The sequence below is a fragment of the Cannabis sativa genome, unplaced genomic scaffold, assembly GCF_029168945.1.
Source record: "Cannabis sativa cultivar Pink pepper isolate KNU-18-1 unplaced genomic scaffold, ASM2916894v1 Contig3, whole genome shotgun sequence".
Classification (NCBI taxonomy): domain Eukaryota; kingdom Viridiplantae; phylum Streptophyta; class Magnoliopsida; order Rosales; family Cannabaceae; genus Cannabis; species Cannabis sativa.
In genome coordinates this window covers 875,474-894,005 of record NW_026870039.1, presented here as the reverse complement: position 1 = coordinate 894,005, position 18,532 = coordinate 875,474, and the positions used below count along the sequence as shown (strand labels likewise).

Sequence of the window (18,532 nt, the reverse complement as noted above, 5' to 3'; positions counted from 1 at the left end):
GTTTTGGCATTTGTAGGATTGAATTGGAAAATATGGTATTATTGAAAGACGAACAAGTGGTTGAAAAAGTGGCAAAATTCTAACTAGAGATTGGTCCTTTAGTGGCCGACATTTTTGCCCAATATTTTATTCTTTTTTAATCCATATAATTCAGTTTTAAGCTCTAGTTGAAACACTATAAAAGGAACATGATACTCTCATCTTATCCTCTTGTCAACTTGACTATTCAACCTAGATGAGAGAATTCCTTCCATACATAGCAAGTCAATTACTATAGTGAGTAAGACGGTAGTAACTAAACTCGAAGGAGAAAGAAATCCAGGTTCAAATCTTAATAATGCTCTGCGACAGAAAAGAATCAAGGACTAGAGATCTTGAACGGAAGGACTCATTATATTCTGCTGCAACCTATAAGGTTTTCTAAATTCTTATTTATTTAATTTAATTGTTTTAGAGATATTCATATTTAGAATGTTAATTCAACATACTTTTTAATAAATTTAGATCATGGTAAAATATTCCAACATAAACTAATCCACTTCCAACAATTTTCTCAAAACCAGGTTTTGTTTCCCTAAGAGCAATTGTGAAACCAGTCCACCATATAAATTAGGGGTGTACATAAAACCGCTCAAACTGCTCAAACCGCCCGCACCGCAAAAAAAATGCGGTTTGAAATTCTTCGCGGTGCGGTTGCGGTTTGAATTTTTCCCAAACTGCGCGGTTCGGTGCGGTTTGCGGTTTTGAATTATTAAACCGCAATTCAAACCACACCGCACCGCATCTTTTAAAATTTAATTTTTTATATTTATTTAATTAAGCCCATACATATGAGCCCAACCCAAGCCCATAAATCTTAGGGCAAAATCCATAACTCTTCACAAACACTCTCTTCTTAGCAACAAACCCAAGCCCATACATTGAAATTTGGAGTTGGAAGTTTGTGTTTGTTTTATTTTTAATCTATTGCTCAAGTATGTTAGTTGTACATTTATATTGTTGTTGGAATTTAATTAGTTTAAAGTTTGTTATTTTGATTTAGGTGTGTTGTTAAAACTTTAAAAAGATTGTTGACTTATTGTTGTTGTTATAACTTTTATTAGTCTCAAGTTTGTTGTATTTTCTTAAGTGTTTTGGAATAATTATACTAATGATAGTTTAATTATTTTATGATGATTTCAAAAAAAAAAAATTGTAATAGCTCAAACCGCAAAAACCGTAAAAACTGCACCGCACCGCATCATTTTTTGCGGTGCGATTTTTGCGGTTTTTTAGTATCGCGGTGCGGATGCGATTTGAAAAATTAGAAAAACCGCATGTGCGGGTTGATTTGAAAAATAGTTAAAAACCGCACCACCCGCACCGCGAACACTCCTAATATAAATATTGATCAAAATCTCAAATTTAGAAAGATAAAAGTGAAAAGCAAAGAAACAACAAAGAGAACATATCGAAAGTTGCACAAATAATAAATTAGTATTATTAAAATATGTCATTAATTAACATTATTGTATCCAAATCATAGCTTCGTTCTACACCAAACCAAACCTCGATTTCCTTTTTTTTTTTTTTATGACAGTCTACAACGCGTACAACAAACAAACAACAGCTTTCTACGATATATATAAATATAACATATATTATATAAGGGAGGCGAGGAGGAGAACCATTCCTCAGCTTGTTCCAAACTCCAACATTTCCCACCTGAATGGCTGGAATACATACAACACTTCAGGAGAGCTCTTAAAAAGAAGGGCTACGCAGACACAGACTGCAGCGATTGCAACCATTGAGAGCATTGCAGGCCTATACACCACGGATCTACGGCTTGTACCGTATGCCAGTTTTCGATCACAAAGTCCGCACGGACGCTGAATACGTCTCTGCTCAGACCTTCCTATCTCAAAGGTGGTGGTGGCCGTGGTGGTGTTGGCCAACTCATTTTGCTTCTGGTTTGCGCCACAGTGCTTTTGATCACCAGGAATGTCAACCACTACGTGCCCACTTCCAGAATTCTTGTTAATTTTCCTTTGGATAAGGCGGATGTAGGTGTAATGGCCTCGCAAGCGCGCATAATCTTCGGGTGTAGAGCCTGTGCTGTCACGAGCACTCTTCCAGGCTTCAATTCCCACCTGTAATACCAACCAGGTTACCATTATTAGCAAACTAAATGTTGAAATGATATGAAGAAGATGGTCATAACTTAAGTACAGCAAACCTACAAGTGAACTAGCATACTTGAGTTTTACAATCATAGGCAAAACTTAAGCACACAGGATTTTGGTAAATACTTACATTCAGACTAATAGAATTCAAAATGAGAAAAATAGTGAAATGTCCTCAAGATCATGTTTGGAAATATCCCATCATCAATTTCACTTTTAAAAACAAAAGGAAAAATAGAGCATGGTTTCTCGTGTAGTGATAGCATCTGAAGATCCATATAGAATAATATGGTGATCCCATAAAGTGCCAAAAGTATATTGTGTGGGTGATAATTGAAGACCAGTAAGTTTATATATGGATTTATTTCTTTTTTTAGAATAATTTTATACATGGATTAAGTCGATAAATTTTACCATTCCAGGATCATTGGTTAATGCATCTAGTACATCCTCTGAACCATCTTTTCCAGCTGCAATGTGAAGCGGAGTTAAACCTCCCGGGCCTGCAACATCGGGTCTAAATAAGAAGTTGGAGCTGGGACCATGAGTAGCTGATTTTTCTTCAGATTCTAACTTTGATAAATCCTTTGGGGCATATTTCAAGAGGGCTTCTACTAAAGCCTTACTATTTCTTCTCACAGCCCTGTGAAGAAGACCTATTTCAGATAATGCAAGGTCAAGGGAACGATCCTCTCCTTCACCTATACTTCCATCAATTAGAATGTCCAGTAGTTTTCTTACCACAGCACACCAATCATGGTCCACAGAAAATTCCATAATCCACTTGAAACGCTTTAAAGAGAAGGGTTCTGCATTAGGATCCAATTCACCCAATCGAGATCTCAACTGACTTCTATGTAGAAGCCAGCCCATTTCGTGAATAAAATCCATTGCTTGATTGTAAGATTCTGGTTTTCCAATTCCGCCTACAACTGCATGGCTTTCAGTATATTCCAGTACACTCTCAAGCACACGGATTTCTGAACAAACATCCTCCTCCGCAACTAGAAAAGGAAAGAAGCTGTTGCCAAGACCTTGATCTTCAATCTAGATAATTCAAGGAAAAAATATTATTAGCTTAAACAAGCAAAAATCATTAATCAGTATTGAATGAAGTAACAACAATATAGGAGCTAAGATGTTACAAAGCATAAGAATGAAAAAAATTACTCCCAGAACAGACAACTTTCAAGTAGTTAAGAGAGCATATGAAAGTGTGGGGTGGGGTGTTCAGATAAGGAGGGTAGTGGGCAACTAAGTTTCATCTTTCTGTGTAAAATGGCAAAAAACAATCCTCTAGCTAACTACTACACCGCTCATGTCAAGAAAAAATTCTGATGAGGAATTTTACAGATAATTGATGTTACGAACCTCTTTTAGAGTTGTAAATGTCACCAAGATTTACTACTTCTAAACGTAAAGATTTAACCAAATAGGAAAACAATAGAAAATGGTGTTACAAATTCCTTATTGCCTTGACATGAATGAACTATACATGTGAGAAGAATCATAAGAAAACAACCTCTATAAATCCCCGTCCATTTGTAACGTCAATGGGACAAGAAAAACTGATGCAATGCTCGTCATGCTCCGAGTTATCCACACCATCCATTAACTCATGAGTGGCTTCCTGAACGAGATATTTCCCTTCTAGAGCACAGAATAACCTGCAAAATAATATAAAGGGGTATTTTAGCCTGTGTTCTAGCACACTAATCTAGTAGATCTAATCTAAATGATGAAATTAAATTATGGGTTCGGGTTAACAATCTTAATTTGTTTTGTTTTGTTTTTTTAATTTTTGAATTTTAGGCCCTGGCAGTTCAACTGGGAGACCTCCCAGTGATGCCAAGGTTTTTGAGTCTGGGGATTCAAACGTTGGAACAAACAAATGCCCACAAATGACCACCCCTTGGGGTTAGCACATATTAAAGAATGATCCTCTTCAAAGAAAATTAATACCTTGTGGTAGGCCGCACCAAGTTTGTACCTCTGACTAGAAACTGAGCTTTCTTAGATGCAGGTAGGGCAATAGGCTTGATACTTACAATCTTGCTGCAGTTGCTACTTCTGAGAGGCAAGGACGTGTCAACTATGACCTGACCTGCATCAAAAGAAATTTCAAAATTGTTAGAACTTCCACATTAGTCACACTAAAAGAATTACAGTCAGCTCAAACAAAGTATACTAAAGGACCACAAACCATTGCAAACAAAAGCTATTTGATGCTGGACCCTTATAAAGGTCCATCCAGTGCTCCAAAAAGTGTCGTCTGAAACATCCAGGAGTCTACTCAATTTGGAACTAATGTCATAACATAGCTGTGAAAGAGAACAGATAACTGTAAGGTTTCTCAAATTCTTAAAAAGAGGCAAACCGCATACACATACTCACGCCAAGGTCACACTAGCAGTTTTATGCAGACAAATCTTACTTCTTCCCATGCTGAATCAGACTGACGTAGATAAATGGTTAAAATGATACAACCAGGCTTGATGTAGCTTTCAATGTCTGACGGACTGTGTGATAACCAGTCAAGAATCTGAAAAGTTAAAAGGTAATATGATATAAATCTAATGAGGTGGGGAAACAAGTCTTGAAGATGCTTGGTTTGGCAGGTCATTACCTGTGCACGCAGGACGAGAGGAAAGTCATTAGGCTCTTTCCCGAAGAGTTTAAAAACAATTCTATCTGTGCGGCTCTGGTAAGAAAAACACAATGAACCAAATGTTAGAAAAACAAATCACATAAACCGAAAATCCCCAGACAGCAAAAAATAAAAACTTACCAGATTGGACCAACTCAGCCCAAACAAAATCAGATCACCTCAAATTAATAAATTAGGGAGAGGGGAGAGGGGAAAAGAATGGAGCACTTGGCTCATATAACATAAGCATTTGGGACAGTCACGGGTTATACCAAATTTATAAAAAAAAAAATCCTAGATCACTATGAACACTTACATGGGAGACTTTCCTGCATGCTCTTTGTGAAAACAGAAATTAAATAAATTAAAGTGTGGAATGAATGAAGCAGGAAATTTTTTCGGTGGAGTGTCTTCTATGTGTGCATAAGACATGTTTTGCTAAATTAATATACCTGAGCTTCTCCGTTTGAGCTAGAGGGTGACTGAGCAGACGCTGAATCTGAATTTGTTTGAGGTGGACTTGACTGGTGAGAGTCTTGCTGTACCCACGAAGGGCAATCAAGGGAGCTAGTGACCAAATTCGTAGGGGGGGATGATCTCTCTGGATCCTCAACCCCATCATCTGAATCAATATATATGTCATTCAAATCAAAATTGTTCATCTTGCTATGTCCTGCAGTACTGTCTCTTGCTTCTGAGTAAGATGGAGGGCTGTTTATAATGCTGGGTTTTTCGGAAGTGGCTTGTACACTTCCACCATTAGTGTTATGCAGATGAATGTCTTGTTGTGGAATTTCCGAAATAGATACAGCATGATTTTGTTTGGTAGGCCTTGGAGGGCCTTGAGAACCATTTGAAAGAAAAGCAGAAACAACTTCTGAGTTGCCAACTGAAGTCCCATCAGTCAGCAAATTTTGGGGGTCACGCAAGAGGCCTGCTACACTTTTTCCCCCTTGCTCACTTGTTTGGTTAGCAAGGCTCTTTAAAAGATGTGATAACAGATCCTGCTCCGTACTTTGGTCAGGTTTATTGGCTGCACAAAGTTAAAGTCACTCAGCTCAACATGAATTTAGAAAACCAAAGAAAGCAGAATATAAAGTATCAAAGGATCAAGTGAATTCATAGTGTTGGAGAAAAAGTTAAAAAAGTCTTCTTTGACAACATGATTAGTTCATCCTTCGTTTGATCAAACATCACTCATACCTTAGACCAATTAAGACTGCTAATCTCTTATTCATAAATTTTAATTCACTTAAAGGTCATCATATGAGTCTTATCTAGAAGATTTGATATTTGAGAGCAAAATCACAATTCACAAGGCAAAAAAAAAAAACGACTGGGTCAATTTATATACAATGACTAAGCAGAACAAATGAGTAGTGTAGCTGGGACATTAATTCATTGGAACCTACTATCATGCTTCCACATTGCAAACAAGATAAGTGCGAGGAGATATCAACCACACAAACAAACAAACAAATCCCACAGTGAATCACATCCTCGTAATTGGTTGGGGTGGGTGGTGCGTAAAGTCTACATTTTGGGGGTTTTGATAAGAAAGTCTACTTACAGTGCATGTTGGACAATATCCTCAGTAGACTTATTAACAGATAGCCACTAGTTTGATCATCACTTAGTGAATTTCCATTAGCAGCAGTATCAGGATTTGTCTTCCTTCTCCGTTTGTTGTGACCAGCTAATCGTCTACGACAACTTCTCTTCCCTTCATCGAACTCTTGAAGGGCATGAAACCTGGCAAAAGATTGATTGTTTATATGATATTCAGAACACAAACAATCAAAGTAATCAATAAAGAAAGATGAAGAAGAAACTCACCGACTACACTGTTGACAAAATCGCTGCATAACGTTCCCCACAAGCGCCTTAACAGCCTTGGAATGCATTTCACAAACCTTGTGTCTTCTATGGTAGTCCTTGGCATTAGTCAGATCAGCTCCGCAATCCTCCACCTGACAAATCGCACGACTTGAAGTACCACCGACGAACTTGGTCTTCTTACCACTGTTTCCTTCCCAATTCACCATCTCCCTTTCAGAAGCCTGCTGATGAAGATGATGACCACGTCCTCCGAGCATTAGCGTTAGATTACCCGTTCCATCGTTCAAATTCTCGTCTTCCACCGTATTATCCCTTCTCCGCTTCTCCAATTCCCTCTTCCCTTTCTCAATCACCAGATTCCCCTCGTCAGAGCAAGAAGAAGAAGTGTTGGAGTTGCAGGAACCTCCGGCCGGGAAAAACTGCCTACCCATACCCTCCGACGGCACCGCCGGATTGACGGAACTAGCAATAAAAAGGTCCCCATCCCATTTCCATTGATTCAAATCCCACTCCATGGTCCTCTTCCTTACAGTAGTCAAATCCGCAGAGCTCATCCCGAAGAAATGACGAGGCTCGCCCCCAAATCTAGCCTCCATGGATGAAAACCACAAGTAAACCAAAAAGATCCAAATCCAACAATTGAAATTCCACTCAAGAATATTAGAAGAGCTAAAGAACAACACAGATCGGAGCTGAGAGAGGCCTGTGCAACAAAAATCAAGGACTAAATAGGCCTAATCAGCTTCGGTTCTTCCCCAAAAGTAGAGAAAGTGTATAGCAACGCAACCATGATTCCAATTAAGGTCGACACACATAGAAGAATCTCAACTCAGCTCAGCTCAGCTCAGCTAGTAGAACAACAACATAGACACAATTAGACGAAACCTCGTCCTGTTCAGCTCTAAAACATAGCAAAATACACATCAAATTGGCACAGTAATAAGCACCTAAATCTGAATTCGATAGAGAGAGAGAGAGAGAGAGAGAGAGAGAGAGAGAGAGCAGTACCAGATGATGAGAAAGAGAAAATCGATGGCCGCCGGAAGAAGGTGACAGTTTCCGATGTTGATGATGATGATGATGATTATGACAGTGACAGTGGTGATGATGGGAAATGTGAATTGTGGTGGTGCGTGTCGTGGGTGTGGTTGTGTGTGTGGTTGAGTTTGGGATGTATGTATGGGTATGTAATGTAATGTAACTATGTACTATATGATATCTAACATCCATTCACTCCAATCATCCTCCTCCCCTCTACTTACTCACCCTGTAATCTATTATGTATATTCTACAGTAAATAAAATTACAATATAATTTATTCATTCAATACAATAAAAATAAATAATTACAATATAACGAAGCCGTCGTCAGCTCATACAAACAGCGCAGCTCAAACTCTAACTCACTCTCGGCTCCACCCCACCCAACTCAAAATTAAATTAAATTAAATTGGTAAAGTAATATAAGAGTAATTCTCTATTATAGGACTGTTTTTTTGTTACGCTCTGATTCAGTCTTGAAAAAAGAAATAAAATTCAAATATTTTTTTGTTACACTAGTTTTTGCCAATTATTCAAATATGTATTTGTAAGTAATTATATAATTATATTTTATTTTAAAATATAAACTGTTGTTAAAAATAGCACATTTTACAATTTTATATATTTTATATTAATTAATTACAAAATATGTAAAAAAAAAAAAATTATTACTATTTTTTCATACATTTTTTATACGGTTAAAAAAATAGCATTTTTTTTATAAAATATATATGGTAATAATTATTTACCACAATACCTTGCCTCTATTAGATTCTACAATTTTAGCCATAGTAATATAATCATATATTTTAGTTGTTCTTTTTTTTTTTTTTTTTTTGAAATATTAACTTCATTGAATAAATTAGCATTCTGAATACAAAAAATATAAGAGTTCACCAGAAATAGAAATATCAGAGATGCTACAATCAGATTGATACCGAGAATGTCTAGCAACATAATGTGCTACTTGGTTTGCTGATCGTCTAATGAAAAATAAATTAACATTCGGGAGGGTAAATAACAAAAGTTAGTAGTCTTTGATTAAAAGGCCGAAAGTGGACTTCATTGCTTGGTTGCTTCGAATAGCTTGTACTAAAACAAGATTGTCCATCTCAATTTGAACATGTTGTCAATTATTGGTCTTTACCCAACTTAGAGCTTCTTTAATCCCCATGGCTTCAATGACTTCAGCTGCATATCTTCCGCCATGGCAACCGGCCCGTGCTGCAACAAGGTGACCAAGATAGTTTCGGGCAACAATTCTGAAACCATACTTATTGTCGCTATCAAAGATGCTTTCCAGACAGATTGATGACAACGAAATTTTATCCTGAGCTTTATTCCAGTGATCAAGAGCTACTTGTGTAGAAGTAAGCACGTCATTAACAGGGAAGTGTTTCTTTTTCTAAACAACCGTGTTCCTAGCCTTCCAGATTGCCCAGATATACATGACAATAAGACAAATCATATCAACTTCAACTTGCTTGAAGATGGTCTCCAACCAATTGCCGAAAGAACCGCCAGGATCAAAAACTACTGGAGTTGCACATTGGCTCCAGCAATCAAATGCAAACGGGCAAGAGATGAGGACATGGCTGCTGATTTCAGGTTATAGATTACAAACAGGGCAAGTGACTGAAATATCGACATGCTTGATCACTAGCTGGACACAAGTTGGTAATGTACTTGTAATGGCTCTCCGCAAAAAGTTTTTTGACTTTTGGGGGAACCTTCAATTGCCATAGTTGCTGCCATAAGTCTGAGTTTGCAACCATCTCTTCAGTGCGCTTTTGTTGTTGGAGCATGTTATAAGCACTTTTGACCGAGAACTCGCCCGTTCTTTCCCCCTCCCAAGTCCATGTATCAATGGAGACATTTGAGCTAAGTGGGATGCCCAAAATAATATCAGAATCTCAATTATTGAACATATCTCGTACAAGGTCATAGTCCCAAGAGCGACTATGCACATGAAAAAGGGAGCTAACATGTTGGTTCATTAAACTAGGGTGTATTGTTGAAACATATGGGTTATCATGTACAGGTAGCCACGGGTGGTTTAGTATGCTTCTTGTGTCCCCTGATTCAATTATTCTTCTAACACCCGAACGAAGTAGAGATTAAGTAGTCCAAATACCTCTCCAGACAAAGCTTGGGTTACTTCCTAGCTTATATTCAACACCATAAGTCCTTAGGGTATTACCTACATAGTCTCCAATGGCTTGCACCTTTGACTCTATTAGCTCGGCCTCGAAGGTGACATTAGGGTCCTAGGAGTCTTTGATTTACGTGGCTTGGAAGACATCATTTCAAAGTCCAGGTCACCTAGTTCAAAAGCAATCGTGACCTTGGGTAAAAATAAAGGCTTAGCCAAAGGAATAGAAGACAAACTGGGAGGTTCAGGCCAAGCAGCGTCTCGCAAGAAATGGCGTCTGCCTTCTATAATTTCTTGCAAGAAGTGTCTGTGGCGACTAGCAATATCTTCTTGGTGGGTTTTCACTAAGTGTTCCCTAATTTTTGCATCATTTATCTCTAGTTTGGATTTGGATTCTAAAATTCTGGGTTTGTATGGGATGGCAAGTTCAGTAGGACACTCTATTTCTAAATATTTTGGACGATAAACTTCAAAACTAGATTGGGACATTGCTGCAAGGAGAAAGCAATCCCAATTCTTGGAGGAAATTTATCAAACCAGAAGTTAGTAAATTGGAAAATCTCGAAAACACGTTCTGCCTAAACCCCTAACATTTACCCAAATACAATTCAACCCTAAAATTGCTAAAACCAAATGAGGTAATAGAGGTGCTAACTAGGAAATTAGTAATCAAATCCAAAAATACAAAATTAAAAGAATGTAAGAAAAAAAAGAGAAAAAGTCACTTACTGTTTGGAGTTGGTTTTTGGAACGATGAGTGGTTCTACAATCGACGAAACAACGAACGGTGTGAAGATCCCTCTGAATGCTTGAAGTCGAAAACTAAATCGGATGAAACTCGCAGGAAAAATGTTATGGCAAAGGTATTGCAAAGGTGGTTCTTTTTTTCGTTTTATACTCTTGGATTAATCTCCGTCATATTAGGGAGACAATTGATCCAACGGGTAGAATTTGGAAAAGAAGTGGAAAAGATTGTCATTAAATGTTGATGAACCTCGAAACTACAAAACTGCCAAAATCAGAGGACATGCATTTTTTCAAAAGGGATTATGACAAAAATACCCTCTATAATCATTTAAAAATCACTTTTCATCAAAAATAACTTTTTAAGGGGCAATTGTTATATCCGAAATTAGGCTGGCACTTCAGAGGAGGACACATGTCAATCGGAGAAAATACGAATCAGTGAATATAATGGAAATTATATTAAAGGATATTGCAATGGAATAACTCATTAAATGCAGAGCTGATAGAGTATATGTAACTCGTTGACTGTAAAGTCTTAAGTGAGACACGGATGTACAAACTATTAATTCACATATTGACGAGAAATCATTTCGTATATAAAGACACGATCATGAGGACGACACCAGTAATACAAAGCGAGGCACCAATCTCGCTACGTATGAAGGGATGAAGATGAGACATGTTGACTGTTAAAACACTTAGCGTATAATGTATATCATACAAACTAAGCATAACCGTTGAATGAATCTGAGCAATGAATAGCGAGGTATCCATCTCGCTATAAGGAGACATATTCATGGTACCTTCACTAATCAGCTTCAGACATCTTTCAATGAGATCCACTACTCCGTCGAGTCAGCTCTCTCAGATAGAAGCTGATATCCCAATGATGTTGACTGCTGAAGTTCACCTTGTCACTAAGAACTGCGATTGTCAGATGGAGCGTTATGTCTTCAATTGTAGAAGCGACGAGATTTATATTATCAACCTCAGAAAGACATGGGAAAAGCTCCAGCTCGCTGTCAGGATTATTGTTGCTATCCCAGCGAGATACACTTTGCAGTGTATCTAAATCCACATCAGTATTGACCCAGTAAAAGCGGACTAATCACAGCTGTGTGATTTTCAAATAATAACCGCATTTATTTTACGTGGAATGAAATCAAATCCCATAATTTTAGGGGAATATTGTTGCGGGATATTAATCTGATTGTAATTAACTGCCTCCCTATGTAACTATAAATAGGGACAAAATACACTGAAAAAATGACGAAAAATCCTTGAGAGAAAGAACCCTAGTTTTGTATCAGAGAAATCTAATAAAATAGACTCGTGGACTATGCAGAGTTTTAACTACAAAATTACGTAAAAAGCTTTGTGTTATTTTTTTCTTCTTTCATTATTATTATTTCTGTGCAAATCAATCACGAAATAGGCTTTAATATTGTTAACGAAAATCTGCGTTAACAATAATACTAATACTAATTATACTCAAAATATGAAGATACATCACGTAAAATTTTATTATTATTATTATTTTATTTTTTAAAAAAATGATAATCCAAATATCATTTTTAAACAATACCATGTTAAAAAAATTTAATATTGATTAATCTAAAAAAACTCAACCTAAATATCACTTTTTTTTTTCACATTTTTAACCATATTAAATTTTAACTAATCTTAAAAAAAAAAACTCAAAATATGAAGATACATTTTTTATTATTATTATTATTATTATTATTATTATTATTATTATTTAAAATGATAACCCAAACATTACTTTTTAAATAATACCATATTAAAAAAAAATCTAAATTCACTTCAAAATATCTATATATTAATTTGTCTATAAAACTCATAACTCTAACCTAAATCACAACTTATCACTACACAACTTATCACAAATTCACTTCAAAATAACCATGTAATCATAATATCATTTCTAATACTAGTTACTTTGAGGTTTTGCTGCAACAAATATTTTTGTAATGATTTCTATAATTGTTGTTTTTTTTTTTTTTTTTTAATTTTTTTCTCTATTAAAGAATTTCATTTTGTTTGCAGACCATAAGAACTTCTATTCCATAGAATGGAATTTCTTAAAGGAGAAGAACAAAAATAAGAACAAAAATCTGAGTCTAAAGGAAGACATGATTCTTAAACTTTCAATTTTTATAGAAATATGTGAGTGTTTAATCAATTAGGAATGTATTTTTTTGATATAGTGTGCATGTATCACTTTGTATTTAAATTATCTTACTCATATATTTTATATATTACTAATTAGTGGGCATAATTTTATAATAGCTGAGTTGCTAAGAGCATGTTTGGTATTGTTTTTTGTTTTTTGTTTTCAAAAAATTGTTTTTAGAAATGAGAACAAAAAATAATTTTTGAAGTCTTTAAAAACAAGTCATGTTTGATTAGTATTTTTTAAAAACAATATTGACTAAAAGTGAATTGGTTTTTAAAACAGAAAATAATATTTTATTGTTTTCAAAATTCTTGTTTTTTGTAACTTTGTTTTCTGAAAACTGTTTTCAAAAAACAAGGCCAAACATGCCAAATTGTTTTCAAAAAATAATTTTCTGTTTTTAAAAACAAAAAACAGTTTTTTAATTATGATGTCAAACATGCACTAAGATTTTATATTGAATAAGTTTATTTTTGGAGACAAATTAGCACTGCTCTCCTATTTATATGGTTCCATCCAAACCAAAAGCGTACACCATCAATGTTCTTTCTTACCATTGTTGAACCAAGTGCTGGTACGGTGTTTGGGGTCTTTCCATTTTTTTTTAATTATTATTATATATTTGAGTGATAATTTTCTTTCATATTAACCTAAATATAAGATAAATATATATTTCAAATAATAATATAAGTTATGTACAATGAACACTTTTTTTTTTTTTTGAAAGAAATGTACAATGAACACTTAAAAAATACAAAGTGTATACGTATATAATTTATTAAATTATTATTTTTAATTTTTTTTTTATTTCTTTTAACTTCTTTCATTATTTTATTACTTTTCTTAAGGGGTCGTTTGGTATGTTGGAGAGTGATAAATGGAATGCTAAATCTAGAAAAGCAACATTACGTTTGGTTGACATTGGAATGGAATGTGATAACTTTTTTTTTACAATAATAATTTTTTTTTTGTAAAATACTAATAATTCAATATATTTTTTTCCTAGGTGTTCAAAATAATTTTTATTTATTATTTTTCATATAATTTTATAAAAATAATTAACAATAATAAATAATTATAAAGAGTAGATTTATATACAAATTGATAATATATTTTATAAAATAAAATATATAAAAAAAAATAAGGAAAAAACTTCATGTATCATTTTTTAATTTGGGGAAAATAAGGAAAACAATTTTAAAATGCAAAAGTTTGTGTCTGCCAGTAGCATTGGAAAGTGAAAACTACATTTTCATTGGGTTTTCCTTGCCACCCAAACTAAAGCCCACCACTTTCACTTAGCCAATATTAAAATATTAAAAACCTAACTAAACATAGTAAACTTTCAGATTCTCATTCCCACTTCTCCCATTACCGCATACCAAAGCGTATCTTTCAAAACCAAAATATTTTTTCTAACTTTGATTAATTATTAAAAACAACTGCTCCAAAATATTATTTTGGTACCAATATTGATAATTTTTTTTTTTTTAAAGATTAATCTCATATAATTACAATAATTTATTTTATTTTTCAAAAATAAATATGCATCTACTTTTTATTAATATATATTAAATACTAACATATTTTATTAACAATCTTTAATCTCCAATTTTTTCTAGGTTTTAATCTATAACGTTTAGTAAAAGTGATTTTATTGTATTGAGTATATTAAATGAAAACAAAAATAATGTTTATATAGGGGAATAGTATCCAACTCTAGAATACATACCAAACCCAACTAAACATAACCTTATTCCTAAACCTAAACATAAAATATTTAATAATAACAAAATAATTAAATTATTATAAAAAGTTAATGGTAATTTTATTTATCAATTTATTTCATATAAAAAGTTAATAGTATATTAGTTTAAGTTTATGTTATATTTATATTGGTCTAAGGTATATCGTTTGTATGTGATATGCATATCGTGAAGGATATAAAGAAAAAAAAAACTATTAAATATTAATTTAAGTATGATGTATAATTATATTTGACTGAGGTATATTGATTTTATGTTCATTGGTATTTCATGAAGGAAAGAACAAGAAAAAAAAACTTGTGGAATATTAAATTAAATTTTTTGTATAATTTTTTTTTAATATGCTGGTGGTATATTAATTTTTAACTATGGTATATCTGCTTATGATTGTGATATATAGTTTTTGTATGCTACTGTATATTGTGGAAAACAATTTATTTAATAGTATATTAGTTTAAGTTTGTGATATATGTATATTGGTTTAAGGTATATTGTTTGTATATCATACGATATATTAATAAAAAATTAATTATATGGTTAAATAACATATTAGACAACAACAACAGCATCAAAATCTAAAAGAATAAAAATATATAATACTTTTTATATAATGAAAAAATATTTGACAAAAATTCAGTAGAGAGGTTTTGATTTATTGTTTTTCATAAATTAAAGGAATAAAACATATAATACCTTTTATATAATGAATGGTATTTTAGGTATTAAAAAGTAAAAAAAGACATTTGCTTTATTATTTTAAAAAAAGAGACATTAACTATCTATATAGTTAGAAATAGGGTCATTTACTTACATTTCTCTTTATAATATCTTTTCTTTGTTTAGATTTCCATTTTGTATGATGATTCTTCAATCTTTAATTTTTTTCCTATAATGTGTGAAGATATTAATTTATTAGTCTTCAGTTTAAAATATAAAAAATTTAATAAAATACTAATAATTTTTTTTTTATCAAAAATATAAAAAAATTAATTTGGTGTAATTTTATGACTTAATTATTTTAAAGTAAAATATAACTGCAATCAAAGCGCCATTTATTTCTTAGTTTATTATATATATATATATTTATATACTAGGTGATTGTTACGTGCGAAGCCACGTAGTGTTAGTTTTATTTAATATTTTAGTTTTTTATTTTAATTAATAATTAAAATAGTATAATTATTTGAACGATTTGTTTTATAAAAATAAAATATGTGTCAGTATATTTAATAAGTAAAACATAGTTGTGTTATAATAATATATGTTATACAGTCTCACATATATATATTTATCTATACATTTTATTTTTTCTAGGTAATTACAAAAGGGGCAACTCATATACAATCTCACATTTATATTATCTTTTCTAAACATTTTATCTATATTTTTCTTTTTTAGATAAAACGTAATCGTTAAATTTAACAGAATATTTTTTTATTTTTAAGTATATTCTGTTAAACCAAAAAATGTCGTTAGATAGACACTTTTAATATATAAAAATATATATATATAAAATAGTAGTTTTAATTTGTTTGGGGTCTTCGGTGCCCCACACTCTGGCCAATCCTGCTGCACAATATAAAATATCACAGATTTATGTAAATACGGTGCCATTAGGATTCAGGTTACAGAGAATAATACTATATTCTATTTTTTGATCAAATTATTTAAAAAAAAAAAAAAAAAAAAAAAAAAAAAAACGCTACTGTTATTAGAAATGGCCGGTGTCACCGAATATATAAAGGTAAGATATGAGCATTAAAAATAAAATAATATGAAGTTTTCCTTTAACTGACTGACCTTATCAGATTTACGTTACAAAGTTCATTTATTTATTTTAGTGGTTAGAGGTATCAATAATTGTTACATTTGTTAAGATTTGTCCATTAGCATTGAATAATATTTAGAAAGCTACCAAAAGTAATTAAGGTAAGGAAACAGTACTGTCGGGTCAATCTTTCACCCATACTTGTCGTTGACCTTGACCCCTACTATCTCTATATAATATATTACTTTACAACAATACATACAACAATAATTATAGTAATATAATTTTCTTTTTTAAAAAAAAAAAAAAATTGGTCTCGTTAGAATCTCTTGAGTAAACTGAGTGGAAAAACTAGAGACAAAAAGAAGAGATATTATTAATCAATAACTTTCCCATTGCAAAGCAACATTCTGTTATAGTGAGATTTCTCTCACCTAGAAATTCGAGACCAGACTCCTTTTCAAAGGACACGTGTATTCAGATTTCCAATAAAAGCTAAATGTCCGTGAGAGACTTCTCGAAGTTTAGACCTCGCTCAGGATAAAACCAGCAAGATACTACGAGTGCGACTTAAGTCGCACCACGTAACCGTAATTCTCATCATGCAGGGTAGATCCAACTCGCATGTGTCAGAACATGTGCAAGTGTCCCCTCTATATTTCCGCGACAAGTATAGAGACCAACTCCCTATGATGCAGTTTGGTCCCAACGACCCAATAGCCCTGACAGACCAATATAAATTCGCATGTCCAGATTTTACTAGCTCCAACATGCGATATCTACAAGGGGCGATTACCTAAGGACGCAGACGTTCCAAACGTATTGGCGATCCTGCGAGCTCAACAAACGGAACATGAACAGTCAACTCGCAGATGCGGAAGACGCATACGTTGATGAACTTAGTAACTGTCACACATTTATTAATGTTAACGTTGTTTGAGTTTAGTTATTGCAATTCAATGTGTAAATAATGGATTAACAATGAATGTGATCCTTATGTAACCGATTGGACACCTACTTTGTATATAAAGGGGTGATCCACCATGAAAATGCACCTACGAATCCTTTGCTACAGTGGACTAAGCAGATCGAAATCTGACTGAACCACTATAATTCTTTGTCTTGTTTACTTTTTCCAGCCTTGTTGTTTATTCTTGCATTCCTAGTCGAGTACTCGCCATTCTAGGTTGAATACTCGCACTTGTCATTTCCCTAAAAATTCTCTTTTATATCAATTAAATAGTACTTTTCGGTGTTGCGAAATTGACTCGACAACACATTCAAAGATAAGACTAATTTTACTAATAGGTGTGTAAAACTATTAACAATTCTAAGACTATAAGGAATGTTTGGAGTCTTAGGAATAGGAGGTTATCTCCATTTTCTAAAATAAATAAACAAAGAATAGGAGGTTATCTGCTAAGAATTACAGTAAAGTAGTTTATAAATACCTTTACGATAGATTTAATTTTATAAAAAATAATGAAAATGTATATTTCTAACCATTTATATGTTGGAGAGATTGTTTTTTATTTTGTGCATAAATAATTTATAAATGAGAGGGTGAAATTGAATGTAAATCCAAACTATTATGTTTGGTATAATTTTGGTGGAGAACTTATTATTGAGTTCGTTCCATTTTTAAGTTTATTTTTAGGTAATCTTAAACTCTTTAAAATCTACCAAGTGAAACTCTTACTCCAAACACCTCATAAGAAAAAGGTAATTTCAAATAGCGTATAAAAATACAATTTTAATTTGTATTACAAGATATTTTGGACTCTAATTTCATCAAAAATAGTAATAATGTATAAAACGTTACGGAGTGAACTAAACATTACAAAATCATAAATAAATAATATCCAATTTGGTTCCTCTCAATTAATGGACCTCACTACGTTTTCTTTCAAGGGTTTCTGACCCTTTCTTCTCTCCCACTCGTTTCCTAGGGTTTCTTCACCTTCCTTGGGCATCGTCGACTCGATTTGGCCTAGTGGCGCCTCAAGAGCCTTTTTTTTTTCTTTTCATAGGTGGTCTTAATGATGGATCTTAATAGGTTGTGCGTCAAGCTTTGTTCTCTTCCATTGGGGTATGTCGTGTTGTTGTGGTTTTCACTGGAGTAGGTCATCTGTTGGGGGTGGCCATCGGTCTCAAGTGAGGCGCCTCCGACCAACAGATGGGAGAATTTGTTGGCTTCAGTCTTGCAGGATG

General features: G+C 33.3%; 1 protein-coding gene across 2 annotated transcripts; it reads right to left on the bottom strand.

Annotated features, from left to right (window-relative positions):
- Window positions 1-1,457: 1,457 nt before the first annotated feature.
- On the bottom strand, window positions 1,458-8,184 carry LOC115711544 (squamosa promoter-binding-like protein 1). Of its 2 annotated transcripts, none has more exons than XM_030640002.2 (11): window positions 7,660-8,184; window positions 6,649-7,499; window positions 6,383-6,564; window positions 5,265-5,845; window positions 4,792-4,866; window positions 4,600-4,707; window positions 4,369-4,486; window positions 4,128-4,269; window positions 3,688-3,832; window positions 2,580-3,212; window positions 1,458-2,132 (listed from the first exon to the last, which is right to left on the bottom strand). In XM_030640002.2, the coding sequence occupies exons 2-11, from the start codon at window positions 7,245-7,247 to the stop codon at window positions 1,674-1,676; spliced, it is 3,042 nt and encodes a 1,013-aa protein (XP_030495862.1). In that variant the 5' UTR covers window positions 7,248-7,499; window positions 7,660-8,184; the 3' UTR covers window positions 1,458-1,673. The 2 variants fall into 2 exon arrangements, with proteins under 2 accessions (XP_030495862.1, XP_030495788.1); XM_030639928.2 differs by having other exon boundaries at window positions 6,649-7,552; window positions 7,660-7,971.
- Window positions 8,185-18,532: the final 10,348 nt, after the last annotated feature.

Excerpts from the sequence above, each read along its gene's own strand:
- LOC115711544 (XM_030640002.2), bottom strand. The coding sequence starts at position 7,247 with ATGGAGGCTAGATTTGGGGGCGAGCCTCGTCATTTCTTCGGGATGAGC. Across the intron at positions 5,846-6,382 it reads GATATTGTCCAACATGCACT|CCAATAAACCTGACCAAAGT; the intron begins GTAAGTAGACTT and ends AACTTTGTGCAG. Across the intron at positions 3,833-4,127 it reads TTGGTGCGGCCTACCACAAG|GTTATTCTGTGCTCTAGAAG; the intron begins GTATTAATTTTC and ends ATTATTTTGCAG.